The following is a 12,144-nucleotide window of genomic DNA, read 5'->3' as shown; positions in this document are numbered from 1 at the left end:
CAGGGGGGAGGTGAGGTTGGTTGCTGGGGTGGTGGCTAGGGGGTTGAAGAGGGTTTTTTTTTCGTTGGTGGTGGTGGTGGTGGTGGTGGGTGTCATTGTGTCATTTGAATGCTGAGTGGTTGTACTGAGTAGACTGTGTTGGGTTTGGTTGTGGGGTTAATGTTGATGTTGGTGATTTTAATGTTGAAGGTGATGAGGTGCTCCTGGGTTGTTGACTTTTGGCCTTGGGGGTGCTCGATTTAGGTTTCGGAGGTGGTGGTTCGGTTGAGATACAGGTGGGTTATTGAATGAGATATTACGACGGGAGTCGTTAAAGGAGTTTTTAGCTGCCCGCTCGTGCCAATGCAATGGAATCCGACAGTGCCTGATGGACGCTGCACCGCAGTGAGGTCGGCGAAGATGGTGGGGCCTTCCATGTGTTGTCACAGTAATTGCACTGTGGACGTTGAAGTTGTCAGATTCTAGGGTGGTATTCTGGCCAGATGTGGGCTAGATGCCAGAGTCCCAGCCACCTGATTTAACAGGTCTTGGCTAGGGGTCGATCGGAAATTCCTGTAAGCGGTAAGAAATGGAAATTTCGGTAATTGAAGTGAAAAATAAGGATCTCTTACCAGATTTACAGGTCACGTGGCAATACACGTGATAAAATTTTTCCTTTTTGCACCCAACAAGCTAAGTAGGGCACCAGAACTAGCGCTAAAATCAGTAAAATCTGTATAAAAAGATGATTACATAGATAAATATCGACTGGTCTTTCATAGTATTTATTTACTTTCTTCTCAATTAGGCAGTCTATTTACTCGTTTTATTGTTCTAGTTGATTGTCCGCTAGCATATTGTTATACAAACGTTCCTCGATCTCAATCAAACGTGCCTCTCTTTCCTCGTAAGTTAGCGCAACGAAAGAGCTATCTAAATCGTATAGATACTTCCTATTTATAAAAATAAAAGTAGCTTAATCCATCCGCTCTCCTAATAAATAATTACGTATAGGTAACTCTAGAAAGTTCATAGTCGAAAAGGCTCGGTCGTAAAGTACATTATTAACTGCCGTACTAAATACCCTCCTTATAAATAGCGTTATACCGGATCGATAGTCTAATAAATATACCTAGAACTACTTGGGCTCGAAATCAAACCTCCAGACTTGGGCATATAGCGCGTATATCCCTTCCCGAATCCTAAAATTAAAAAAGTCTTCAATAACTCGTACAATGAATACAATAAAGTAATAAGTATATTATTAAAGGAAAATAATAATTATTATTTAAATACTTAAAATATGAGGGCGAATAGCTTTAATTACTTCTATAATAATAATAATCGGTAGTAAAAGGTAGCTTAGCTAATTTAGGGGATTTAATTACTTAATCCTTCTAGCAATATAGAGGCGCTCGAACTCCTACTACTCCATAATAGGTATAGAGTATTAAAATTACTCCTATACCCCCTAAATTTCAAACTACTTCTTAATAACGTAACTAACGTACGTTCGATCTACCTTTAAAGAAAGTTAGACTTCGTAAAGTAGCAAAAAGAAACGCTCAAACTTCTCGAAATTACCCTAGAATTACATACTCTCAATAATCTCGAACATTTAATTATAACGTATAAAAGTAGCGCCTTCTTCTTATACGCCTAATACATCTTAATACCAATTATAGAATTACGCTTATATAGCGAAGGTTTATAATACGAACTTCGATTTTTTAATTGAAGTAACTAATTTATATTACGACCCCTATCGAGTATTTATACCAATTTAATTAATTTACTATACTAAATAAATAATAAAGGGATATACTTACTTAGCTAATAAGAAAATAATACGACCGCAATAAAGCATTATTAACGTACGTAAGTATAATAGCTACAACTTCGAAGCGCAAAAGTAATTAATTAAGCAACTAACCTTTTAAATAACGCTCTTAAAAGTAAGAATATTGAACATATCCTTTATAAGTAATTAAAGGGAGTAAAAGTTGTAAAGAACCGTAAAAGCATAATTAAAACAGTTATTTATAATTAAATTTTAAATAGTACGTCGTACTACGTTATAAATATCGGTAATAAACGTATTTACTTTACCTATTTATCCCCTTACTATATTAATAATTACCGCGGTAACTATAGCGGCGAAATTAGCGGATATATATTTAATAATACTGATATCTTTATTAATCTAAAAGAACAATAGTCCGTTAGGTATAACGAAGGAAATATTAATAATACAACGGCTAGCGTAGTCGTTAGACTTATTAAAAAAAATATTAATATATTAGGTGGGCTCGAAGAGGGTAATCTTCAATTAATTCTTTATAAAATTATGGACTTTAGGCAACTACTCATCGCGTATAGCTGCCGCGTTTAGCGGAGTATAAAGAGGAATTAGCGAGTAGAGGAAAGCCTTTATAGGACTACTCTCAAAGAGAGTAAATTCCCTACTATTAAAGAGAACTACTTTTACTATATAGAGGTCGACCTTCTCCTTTTACACGTCGATTAATAATAAAATATACCTTCGTATATCCTTACGGCCTTAGACTTACTATTAGGCACGGTTAAGGGTATACTACTTACAAGCAGCAAAATAGCGAAAAAGGCGGGTAATATTAACGGCTACTTAGTACTAGCAATAGCAGCAAGTGGCAATCTAATAAACGTTACCAAAATTATTAACGAGGGTAAATTCGCGTTAGATAGCTTAAAAGTGACGTTGGACAAGTATCGTAATATAAATAAAGAGCTAGTAATAGCGAGCTTAAAAAGCGAATCGATGTACAAAAAGGTTAGATTTCCAACGATTTACCCTGTTAGAAAGTGCCAGAGATTAACCAGATTTAATTACCAGACCGTAGATTGTGGGTGCTGTGCACGGACTCGTGCACGGACTCTTACCAGAATTTCGGTAAGGAAAAGTGTAAGGAAATGAAAAAATCCCAGATTTACGGAAAATATCGACCCCTAGTCTTGGCAAATATAGGATACCCCCAAACCCCCAGACCTTTTATAGAGAGAGCGTTCGAATTAGCTATATAGATTTAATTAATTATATTAGTAAATCTGATAATTAATAGTTTAATATACAACTTATTAATATAACAATTAATACGTACGAATAGTAAATAATAACCGGATTATAATGTCCCTCTTAAAGCTTACCGAAACGAAAGAAAACGTCGCTTACCTCAAAGACGGCGATGACTGGTCGTAATAGGAATTTATACTCTAATTGAAATATATCCTTAATGTTCTTAAGGATTAGCTTTAAAGAAAGATTAAGAAGCTATCCGCCCCGAAATAGCCTTATCCCAATTACTACCTTATAATAAAGGAGGTTAGAAGTTATATTACTAATACTGAAGCGGAATTTATACGTTTCAATAGCGGTATTAATTCCCAAATTGTTATTTATTAAGACGGGACTAACTATAAAAAACCTATTGAATACCGCGACCGAAACGAAATTGTAATCGATATTTTTATTACCGAAGACGACTTTATTAATAAATAATTTTATAAATTAAAGGTTAGCTTCTATCATAATAATAATAAAAATTAAAAGGAATTTATAATTAGTAATAAGGCTTTACGTACTTAAATAAAATTGTTAATTAATTACGGACTTTAAAATAAAGTTATAAAGGAAGAATATAATACTAACGAATAATATTAAAATTTTAAATAAATAACGAATCATAAAGCGGTCGATAATTAGATTAAAATAAGAAGAATATACTATAAGGCCGTCGCTATCCTTATAAAAGGATTTAAGAATTATATTCATTAATTATAAATTTAATTTAATATTATAAATAACGGTTAGAATAAAGAAATCGGAGAAATTTTCATCGTTAATTTATAGTATTTTAATTTTATCAACGCGGTTAAAATCGTCTGTCCGGGGTAGTATAATAGCGTTTAGAAATTCGATAAGGAAATAGCCATTAATATTCTCAAATATATAAAAGTCTATAAAAATTTTAAATAATACGGTATCGATAACATTTATTATAGGGTCGCCACCGGAAGAAGAGGAGTTTATTATAGTATTTTTAACATTAATGAAATTAGTATCGAATATAATAGTTAAAGATATAATAGCGAAAGCTATAATATTAGAAATAAGGATATTCGTTACAACGGTAAGAAATAAAAAGTTAAAGGGTCTTAGTATTAGGAAGAGAAAGCTTCCGTTAAATAAATCTAAAATTTAATTATATAAGAAGGGTAATAGTATAATATATAAAGTATATAAGAGAGGCTATTATTTTCTTAAAGATTATTAGTACGTTAATTTAAGCGTAAAGCTTTTATATTTTAAATTATACCCATCTATTAAATGTGTTATTAAAACTAATTTCGTAAGAAATCTAAAATTCGCTAAGGAAGTAATTAAATTCTTTAAAAAGGAAGAGAAAATTAAGAAGGAAGAATTAGTATAATTATTGAATTAGGTTTATGAAATAATTTTTTAAATTAGCGGGGTATTTAAAATTAGAAACGAGATTTACCCTTTTAAAAAATTAATAATATTTAATTTAAGTAGTTTATTTTACGTACTTAATAGAATTATTCGTTTCTTTTACTTTTGTTATACTAATTTAGATAATTTTTCATAAGTTAATAATATTTAAATAGAAATTAAAGGGTTTAAAAAGGTCAATATTATTATTAAGGGTAAGAATAGTCCTTTAAAGCTACGGTTGAAGGAAATCGCCTTCTACTTTAACTTTACTATTAATTTCGTTTCTTATTTTTAATTACGAAGGTAGGGTTTCTATTAGAATTATCAATTATTAAATAACTATTTAAAGAAGGTTAACAGTCTATTCTTTTATTATTTAAATATTATTTATAATTAAATAATTATTAAAATTATTTCCCTTTTATTTATTAGAGCTTCGTTCATAATACGTTATTATTAAATTAATTTATATACGCGACGACCTTCGAAATAATTAGCGGAAGTATAGTATTAACGGTTCGGTTACTTAAGTCCTTAAATATTTAATTATTTATAGAACGTTAACGGAGTATAATTATATAATACACTTTTAATTAAATACGACGTATATAGTATAGTAAAAATAAAACGATAAGTTAGCTGCGTTTCGAAAGACCGAGGCTACGGCCTAAGGGAAAGATTCGCCGTCGCTTTCTTTAATTTTAAATTAAGATTTAGAGGATTACACTACCTCTTTCTAATTATTTATTAATAGTAAGGATTAATTTAGGATTATCATTTATTAAACCGAAAAGTTATTACGATAATTAATACTTTAATTAGCTATATTTAAATATTTAAATATTAATATGATATTAATATTAAAATTATTAAGTATAATAACGAATTTATGTAATAAAATTAAGGATAAATTCGCCCAGTATAATATAGTTCTTAAATTTTCTATTCTTAATATTTAAATATAAAATGGAGGGGTAGAACGTTCAAGGGGTATAGCTAAAGAGAAATATTGTACGATATTATTAAGTTTGAAAATATTAAAAGATTTATAGTTAAAGATTATTTACGCAGCCGTTTATTTTATTAATCGTTCCCTTCGTTATTTATATAATTAGAAATCCCCCTTCGAATAATTCTACACCTATATTGTAAACTAATATAGTTAGTAAGAATTACGTAAACTAAATTTAAGCTACTTTCGAATTTATAAGTATAAAGTATTTACTATAATAAGCGCCGCTTAGAGGAAGGAGTAGAGATTTTAAAAGTATAACCTAAAGGCCTAAATTGGATATTTTATTGGTTATTTAACGACTTCTATCTATTGTATATAGAATCCCTATATAAATCGGATTGTTTAAATTAAGGATGTAATATTCGACGAGGATATTACTTACTATTTAAACGTTAAAAAGTTTAAAGATAATTTTAAAATTATTAACGAAGAGTTTATTAATTTATTTAATAGGATAAACGAACCCGCTAACCAACCCTCGAGGGTATCTGAACTATCTTATATTAAATGCTATACGCTATTAAACGACGTTAATAATAATAATATTAAACTTCTCCTGTCAAATCTCTTCGATTAAAATTAGGAGGATTATCAAGGGAATTAAAAAGTCTCCTAAAATAAGAGTAGTTAGCTATAGGAGGTACTAATTTAATAATTAATTAATAATAAAATATTTATTAAATGTATTATAAATTTATACCCATTGCTTCTATTTACTCCGTTAGCCGTACTCTATACTAATTATTCTATCGACCGAATTATCGATTAATATATTTACTATTCAGAATTATAGAAAGCTGCCTTTAGCGCTAATAAATTAGCCTAATTAATAAATAAAATAATTATAAAAATAATTATTAAGGCGGAAATCGAATAATTAATTGTAAAATACGGTCGTTTTAATAGGGTATACCGACCTAATCTCCCTCTAATACTTAAAAAGCATTACAATCTAAATAATTACATGTTTAGTTAATAATTTAAGGAATTAGAAGAAATTTACTTTAAGAGTTATAAAAATATAAAGACGTAGATTGAAGTAAATAAAGATATTCCCTACTCTAAACGTAAGTAAATCTTCGATTATATATAGGTTTATATTTATAAATTCAATAAGAATAGGATATTTAATAAGGTAAAAGCGAGGTTCGTTATAAGAAATAATTAATAGAAAAAGATAGGAGTTAATACATACGCGTCCATTTTTATAAGTCGATTATTTCGTACTATTATTACTCTTACTATTCGTTTTACTTTTAAATTTATTTAATATAACGCAGTTAACGCTTATATAAATACTTACTTCGATAAGAAGATTTATATACGTATATTACTAAGGTACCGAATACTTAGGAAAGTTCTTAAATTTATTAAGGCCCTATATAATTTCCGACGAGTTCCCTTATTATAGTATCGAAAACTAAACGGGGTATTTAAATCGATAAAATTTAAAGCAATCCCTAAAGACCCATATATTATAAAGAAAGATAGTATTTTTATACTATACTATATCGATAATATTGTCTTTACGTTTAATGAAAGTAAAATAAAGGAAATTAAAAAATATATAATAGAATTACAATTATAGTATTACCTAATAAGAGGAGATGAATTCTAATGGTTTCTAAGTATTAAAATTATACGTAATTGAGACTAAGGAAAAATCTAATTATTTTAAGAGGTATATATCGATAAAATTACTAAATTATTCAAATCTAGCTACAGCCTAACTTTAGTGCCTATAAAGTATAAGAAATTAGTTCTTTATAAAGGTATTGCCAATTACGTAAAAATACGAGCGTACTAAATTAATATTTGATTAAATATTGCGTTCTCGTTAAGTAAATTAATTAAATATAATTACAATCCTAATCCTATTCACTTAGCGGCGAGCGACAAGGTTATATAGTATTTAAAAATAATAAAAATATAGGCACTCTATTTTAGCGGGAATAATAAATTCGAAATTGCTTCTAACGCTTCGTTTATTAATAATAAAAGTAATTGCAAGAGCTTCCAAGGATTTATAATCAAATTATATAGTAGTTTAATTTATTAGGGAGTAATTAAATAGACTGCGGTTACTACGTTAATAATAGAAGTAGAGCTATACGCAATTAAAGAGGTGGCCAAAGAGACCCTCTTTATAAACCAACTAATATCGATATTAAGGGTAAATTTACTAGAGGATCCTATTCCTACTCTATATTATAATAATTAGTAAACTATTAGGGTACTTACAAAGGAAACGCCTACTTTTAATATAAAGATGAAGTATGTAAATATTTATAAATAGTAATTAAGGAGAGAGATTCTCGAGAAAAAAAACCTCAATATCGAATATTTAGAAACAAAGTTAATGCCAATAGATGGATTAATAAAAGCATCAAGTATTCTAGAATACAGGAAATTCAAGGAATTATTAGGGATAGCTAAAGTACTACTGCGGGAAGATAGCGGAGGAGGAGATAATATAATACCGGGAAAGGTAGATTTCAATAATCTAAATAAAATACTAGGACTAGAAACATAAAACAACGAGAGCAATATATAAATAGCTTCACTTTTGACCTCAAAGAGGTAAAAGAAGTCTACAAGTAAAGGGGTATATCAAATTCTAGGGTAGTATTCTAACCAAATGTAAGCTAGATGCCAGAGTCCCAACCACCTAATTTAATAGGTCTTAGCAAATATAGGATACCCCCAAACCCCCAGACCTTCTGCAGAGAGAGCGCTCGAGTCAGCTACACAGATTCAATCAATCACACCAGTAAATCTGACAGAAGTGCACCTTCTCCCGGTGAGGTGGCACGTGCGGACATATGTGTCTTGGCTGCAGGTGAGGCGATCACGACCCACGTGTTCACGATGGGACCCTCGATGGGCCGAAGTCACGGTGACGAGCAGGGGGAATGTGAGAAAACCAAAAAGCGAGAATTATCCCAAACAGCTCTAGCCAAAACTGAATACTACTACGTATGTAGGTAGGTATTAACCGCCGCCTTCCCAAACCCTATCTCCAACCCGACAGGATACATCAGTCCCTTTCTCCTAGGTAAACCGCTTCCCATTAGTTCCCCTTCTCCCTTTTCCCCTTGTTATTTTCCAGACACCAACGGCAGAGGAACCAAGAAATTAAATAACCACAAACCAGTACCGTAGTCGTACACTTCCCTCCCCCCTGTTCTCTCCGTTTGATCAGAGATGATTGTTCACAGTCCATTTGTTACCCCCAAAAGCCCCCCAAGGCGCCTTGGACCGTCGCCGGTCTGGCGCTTGTTGCCATCCCATTAATAACCTGCGGTGTGCATTAGGCCTCTTCTACCGATCAGAAGAGGGTAGGTAGATGTCCAGTCATTAAGTTAGCCTTTCCAAACGAAGTGAACCCAAAAGAGAACAAAAAAGCGCAAACAAAAACCCAAACCATAAACAAAGATGCAAAAGAATCATCAACCCAAAGCCACCACTTCTGGCTCACTCATCTCACGACCCAAAGTACATATTACCCCCACCGTGACCACTCCCATCCCCTTCGTGGGCATCCCCAAACATATTCACTTCCGCCGCTGGATCGTACCCCTCCATAACCTCGAATTTGGCCATACCGTCCAAGTTTCCGAGCATCATGTTCTGATCCATTTGATGCTCATACCCATGCAGAAGCATGTTCGTTGGATCGACGTCTGTGGGACCGACCGCCGCGCCCATCCCCATGCTTGTGGCGGGACCTGGAATGTTCGACATGCCACCATGGCTAGGATCCATATCATAGTACGTCGGTCCCTGACTGCCTTGTTGCTGCTGGGTATGCGTAGGCGGTGACGAGCTACTCGATAGCTCTGGCGGCGTATAGTGGCTCACAGCGCTCTTGGCTGGCGATGCAGCATTGTGCGATCCTGGAAGCCCAAAATCCGGTCCCGGTCCGTTATGTTCGGTAATTGATATCGACGGATGGCTAGCATGACTATAGTTACTCACGGCCGAAGGGGAATTGGCGTAATTTCTTGATGCCGGCGAGTCCACGTTCATGACTTCATTAACCCTCGGATCGAAGCTCGGCATTGGCGCTGAAGACACTGCCGATACCGACATAGTGGCTGCAGCCGGGTTCATCGTCGATGAACTGGGCATCGCACCATGCCCATGCCCCGCATGGCCGGATACGATGCTCGGCGGCAGATTTGGTACATTCCCCATTGGCATGTCCAGCAAGCCAGGAAACTGTTCATCGTCGATTATATGATCATAGTCGTTCCCGGGGGAGTTGGGCACCGAGCTATCCGAATAGCCAGAAAAGCTACTGACGGAGCTACTGGTGGAATGATGGCTCCGTGACCGATCTCTCGTGCGATCGCTCTTATCTTTTCTTTCTTCCATATCCGGCCTGTTCTTCCGTGGTCGGCCACGCTTGACCACCTTGCGCACGATGCCGTCAAAAGCACCGACGCACATGCCACGCTGCCGATGCCGTGTGAGTGCATCATGCCGCGCGAAGCTGTTGCCGCATTCGCATGGGTATGGCTTGATGCCCGTGTGGATCTTGGCGTGGCGTTTGAGGTCGTGTTGGCGCACGAAGCACTTTTTGCAGGTTGGACATTGGTATTGCCTGTCGTTGAGGTGCGTTTGTACGTGGCTCTTGATGTTTTCCTTGCGGCCAAAGCGTTTTCGACAGTCTTCGTATGTGCATACCCATTTGCCGTCTGCGGGGTCGGGACCTTCAATGTACTGGGCAATGTCGTCGAGAGTCACCCCTGTTTCAGTCTTGGTCTCTTCGATGTTGATGCTAGCAATGCTGGCAGCGCTGGCAATGGAGGCAATCGAGTCGGTTCGTCGGTGCGGCGAGCCACGGCGTGAGGGAGAAACTGAACTCTGGCGACTGGAGGCCTGCGGATCGGCATCGCCGTATTCTGATGGCGGTCCAAGGTCTGGCTTGTTGTCGAAAGGGCTCATCCCCCCAAGTCCTGACATCTGCGATCCCATCTGCGACCCCATGTCAGGGAAAGTGAACCCGTGCTCCAACTTGATGAACTCAGAGTGGATCCTCAACAAATCTTCGTCTTGAGGTGCAGGAAGCGCGTGCGATTGGAATGTCGTGGGCATGCTGTCGGCTTGGGACGTTGCAGGTGCAGCAGCAGCCATAGCTTCCGCCTGCTGACGCAGTTCTTGGAAAATGCCCGAGTTGCGATTGCTCCGGTGCCCTCGTATAGGTTTGAGTGTCTCCTCCATCGACTCGTCGTAATCGTCTGCAAACCTGCTGGGCCTTAGTGTTTGTTGCTGTTGCTGTTGCTGCTGTGTTGCTTGTTGCTTCATGAAGCGATCGTGTGGTGTTTCCATTGGTGTCGGGGGATAGAATCCTATCTCACTTTCAGTATTCTCGCTCAACACGTCAGATCCTGCATGCTTACCGGCGGCATTGTGCGTGGGAGGTGTTGCTGGTCTCTGCCCATTTGCCATAGGCTCGTACTTTGCAACTTTGTCTATGAGGCTATTGTTTAATCCACCGCTTACCCGCCTTGACGCTCGGCGCAACTGGGTGTTGGATGCCTCGCCCTCCGATATCCAGCCTCCTTGTCCCGTCCCCGCGGGGCTTTGGTCCGGAAAGCTCATAAAGTTTGGAGTAGAGAGCGCCGTGTCCGAGGCAAAGAAGTCAAAATTTGGGTTGGCAGACGATGATGAGGCCATGACATTGTTGTTGTTGTCATAGTTGGCCTGGTTCCTCTTCATCATGGCGTCAAAGTTGGAATCCATGTAGGTATCGTAGGACAGGGACAGTTCGGGTATCGGGCCCTGCGAGGCCAATCCATCCATGAAGTGGTTTCGTTGATGTGGTGTGCCATGGGGCGATAGTAGAAACGAGTCGCCGCTGTCACTCGACAGATCACTGTAGTCGGTTTGGCTAGAGGCAGGGCGTGCTATGAGGTGCGCCTGGTGTTGCTGCTGTGCTAGCATATCCTGTGGTGCCGCTGGCAGACTCGTGGGTATTCCCGTATCTGGGCCCGTCGTGCTGGCGAGGGATGAGTAGTCTTGCTGGGATGTGGTTGTGACCGTTGAAGACATGAGAGGGTGACGCCTGGTATCCAGGCTGAGGCCTCGTCGATGGGACATGTGCGGGCGTTGTTGTTGTTGTTGTTGTTGTTGTTGTTGTTGTTGTTGTGGGAAGGTCGGCAAGGGAGCGATCTTGACAGCCTCGAAGGCGGATGGAGTCGAGTTTTGACGCCGATGTAGTCGCTGTCGCGGGCGAGCGACGCCGGACAGAGGAGGATTGGACATCATTGTTGGTTATGGTAGCGATGGAGTAGAGGGAGTCGTCGTCGTCGTCGTCGTCGTCGTCGCCGCCGTCGCGATCGTATTTGCGCAGAGGGCTGGGCCAGACGGGGGTGTATTAGATGGAAGGTGTGGTTCCTAGACTATCGATTGATGCGAAGAGCTGTCAGCTGTTGTTTTCTTTGCAGTCCCCCTGCACTGTTGATGTGCGCGTCAGGTCCATGTGGGCCATGGGCAGCTTGCCAGCCTTACCTCACGCAGCGCAAGCCAGACGATGTAGCGCTTGTGCTCAGGACGGCAACGAGGTGGAATGATGTCTGGATGATGTCTGGATGCCCCGTGCAAGGCGATGCGATGATGCTGGACGGGAGGGCCACGCGGGCGGATGGTGCAATGC

At 37.5% G+C, this 12,144-nt stretch overlaps 1 protein-coding gene across 1 annotated transcript; it reads right to left on the bottom strand.

Annotated features, from left to right (window-relative positions):
* Positions 1-8,718: 8,718 nt before the first annotated feature.
* On the bottom strand, positions 8,719-12,122 carry B0H65DRAFT_150351 (uncharacterized protein). Its single transcript, XM_062821073.1, has 3 exons — positions 11,991-12,122; positions 10,889-11,890; positions 8,719-10,837 (listed from the first exon to the last, which is right to left on the bottom strand). Exons 2-3 carry the CDS (start codon positions 11,754-11,756, stop codon positions 8,967-8,969), a joined length of 2,739 nt encoding a protein of 912 aa, XP_062682603.1. The 5' UTR covers positions 11,757-11,890; positions 11,991-12,122; the 3' UTR covers positions 8,719-8,966.
* Positions 12,123-12,144: the final 22 nt, after the last annotated feature.

Source organism: Neurospora tetraspora (genome assembly GCF_033439725.1).
Source record: "Neurospora tetraspora strain CBS 560.94 chromosome Unknown B0H65scaffold_3, whole genome shotgun sequence".
NCBI lineage: Eukaryota > Fungi > Ascomycota > Sordariomycetes > Sordariales > Sordariaceae > Neurospora > Neurospora tetraspora.
This window is presented reverse-complemented; position numbering and strand designations above follow the sequence as displayed.

Bases quoted from the DNA above. Each gene is read 5' to 3' on its own strand.
- B0H65DRAFT_150351 (XM_062821073.1), bottom strand. From the start codon at position 11,756: ATGATGTCCAATCCTCCTCTGTCCGGCGTCGCTCGCCCGCGACAGCGA. The intron at 10,838-10,888 runs GTAAGCATGCAG...AAAGTGAGATAG, and splicing joins TCCCACGCACAATGCCGCCG to GATTCTATCCCCCGACACCA.